The 2,893-nt window shown below is 37.2% G+C and overlaps 1 protein-coding gene across 1 annotated transcript; it reads right to left on the reverse strand.

Annotated features, from left to right (window-relative positions):
• Window positions 1-376: 376 nt before the first annotated feature.
• On the reverse strand, window positions 377-807 carry LOC116897764 (60S ribosomal protein L31-like). The gene has a single exon (XM_032899195.1). It carries the CDS (start codon window positions 784-786, stop codon window positions 409-411), a length of 378 nt encoding a protein of 125 aa, XP_032755086.1. The 5' UTR covers window positions 787-807; the 3' UTR covers window positions 377-408.
• Between the last annotated feature and the right edge of the window lie 2,086 nt (window positions 808-2,893).

The following is a 2,893-nucleotide window of genomic DNA, read 5'->3' on the forward strand; positions in this document are numbered from 1 at the left end:
GGAGAATTCACTCGTAAAAGGCTTTCATGCTTTATTGATTTTGCACTTGATGCATGGCCATGAAAAATTTACCTTGATTGATTCTTTTGCTTTGCTTTTGGTATACTCACTTACCAGCAGAGGGAGCACATACTAATTCATTTACTGGCTTTCCTAGTCTTATGGAGCTGGTAATAGTATAAAAGGATACATGGAAGATAACACAGTAACATCAAATCTTTGATTTCAGGACATGAAAGGTGAAAACATTACATTTTCCAAGGCGAATGGCCTGGGGGGATGAAGCTAAAGTCCATGCACTGCCGATTCCTAAACAACTGAAATAATAATAATAATAATAATAATAATAATAATAATAATAATAATAATTTTTTTTGCAGTTCTGTAACTTTATTTGACATTCAGCAGTTAGTTCTCATCCACATTGACCGTCTGTAGATTTTTGAATGTGGTAACAGGCACGTAAGTTACCAGTGTGTAGAGCTTGTTTGGTGAATCCTCATCCTCATTACGCTTTCTGGACAAACGTACTCGGATGTGGTACGGAACATTCCTTATTCCTTTGGCCCAGACGGCTTTATTGAGCCTGGTGTCTATGCGCACATCTGGAGTCCCCATCTCCTTCATGGCAAATTTCCGAATTTCTTTGAGTGCCCGAGGAGCACGCTTCTTGAAGCCCACTCCATGGATGCGCTTGTGAATGTTGATGGTGTATTCTCGGGTCACCACCTCGTTGATGGCAGAACGGCCCTTCTTCTTCTCGCCACCCTTCTTTGCAGGAGCCATTCTGCCGGGCCCAAGTTGGAAAGGAAATAATTATTTTTAAGTAAAGAATTATAAAGAGGTTGGAGAGATAGCTCAGTGGATAAATTGCTTGCTTCACAAGTACAAGCACTGGAATTTGAACCCCAGCACTCATGTAAAAGTGGAGTGGGTGTGGCAGCCCACGAATAAATCCCATTACTAAGTAGATGGCAGCTAGAGATCCTTGGAGCAAGCTTGATAGATAAAGTAGATGAATCATAGATCTTGAGGTTCCCTGATTGCCTTTGTGAGGGATCAAAGGAATGCCTGGTGCTAACCTCTAGCTTCCATACACATGCATACATGTTCACATGCATTACCATATATGTGTCCCCCTACAAAAGAACATGCAATCTTCATACACACAGATTATCCAAAGTTATCTAAAATATCAGACCTTGTAAAATATGAGGTCCTGGATATAATAAAATATTTGCTTAGGAACTATGTGTTTCCTTTGTTCCCTGTACACTATCAAGAAGTAGGATCCTAAATTAGAAAATTTTCAGACATTTATTGTGTTTAAACATTATTTGTAGTAAGCTATATATTACAAAATTTATAGCACATACAGTGCTTATGTGTTCTGCTTAGTGTGTCCATGCTTGAACTGTCCTCATTAATGTGTAAGGCCGTATGTGGGCAGGCCTGATGCTGGCCATTTGCCTGAGGCAAGGCTGATTTCTATGAACAAATTTCAGTACCAGCACTTAAATGGACTCAGAGCATCTTGTTTGTTTATAAAATAAGATCCTCTCAACCATTTTTCCTCTCAGTGGAAAAACAAAATAAACACACTTGTTAAAATAAAGGAAAAATTTCAATACTTTGAAGTTTTGTTTTCAAGATTGGCACACAAAAGAAAACAAAATTGAATATTAGTTATAAGGTTAATAATAATGAAAATATTTTTATAATGTCACTTTGATCTTATTCTGATACACTTAGGAGTTTGCCTGTGTTGTGTAATCATAGTTTCCATCTTCAACTGTGGCTCCTTGTCCTCCACCCCCTACAGTGACATGTGTTAGCAGCTACCTGAGTAGTTTTCACTTCATCATTAATTTCAAGTTTTTATTATTTCCTCATAAAAACTATCTCTCTTAGACAGACTTTGGAGAAGTAAACGGTAGAAGAATGAACAAGTTTGTTACAAAAAATGTTGACAAATGAAGTGGTTATTTAGGTGCAATTTTCCTGTACAATGTTAACAGTCAATGGTTATTTTCTTAAAGATTTAGTCTCTCTGTCTACAAAGAAAACTTTGTGTACCACTTTGTTTAAACTATAGATATCTGTTATACAATTTTCTCTCTATACAACATTTTAAGGGGTCTATAGTGCTTATTATTCAGTAAATACAAGAGAACTTTGTAAATGGAGGAGATAGATGGAATGGAGTCAATTTATGGAGTTTAGAAAACCCAAGATGAGGCTGACAGCCAAATGGCAGCATGGCATATAGAAGAGAAAAGAGGTTCTATGACTCTAGGTTGCTGAATAATAAGAGAAATTAAAAAAATGAGGCATGAGAAAGGGGTGATATTTATACCACATGGTAAACAACAGGTGGTCCACATATTTGACCCCACAGCAATAGTACTTTGATACTAATTTACAGATAAAAGTGCCTTTGTAGGAACTTTAAGACTCAGCTAGAAAGGTGCTCAATTGTGGAGCCCAAGACTAAGTAGAATTGAGAGGGCTACTGCTAATTGTCAACTTCACAGAGTGTGAAAATATTCTGTTTCTTAGATGTGGATGCAATGAGACTGTCTTTTTCTAGCACATAATGCTTTGACTTTCCTGCTATGATAGACTATACCTTGAACCTTTAGTCATACATCTTTTTTCCTTAAGTTACTTTTGCCACTGCATTTTACCACAATGGGGAAAAGCTAAAATCGAGGGGTTATTTTTGAGAAGGAAGAACAGCACTCAGGCTGTAAGCTTCTAGCTATATGACTCTAAGTGGAGAAGAAGACCCATTTTTAAATTCAAGTGTTTTTGACCCCAACAGTGTTTGGCCTAATCTTGTTAAAAGAACTTTCTTGCAAGCTGAGACCTTGGAGGATCCATGCCCATCTAT

This window comes from Rattus rattus, chromosome 4 (assembly GCF_011064425.1).
Source record: "Rattus rattus isolate New Zealand chromosome 4, Rrattus_CSIRO_v1, whole genome shotgun sequence".
NCBI classification, from domain to species: domain Eukaryota; kingdom Metazoa; phylum Chordata; class Mammalia; order Rodentia; family Muridae; genus Rattus; species Rattus rattus.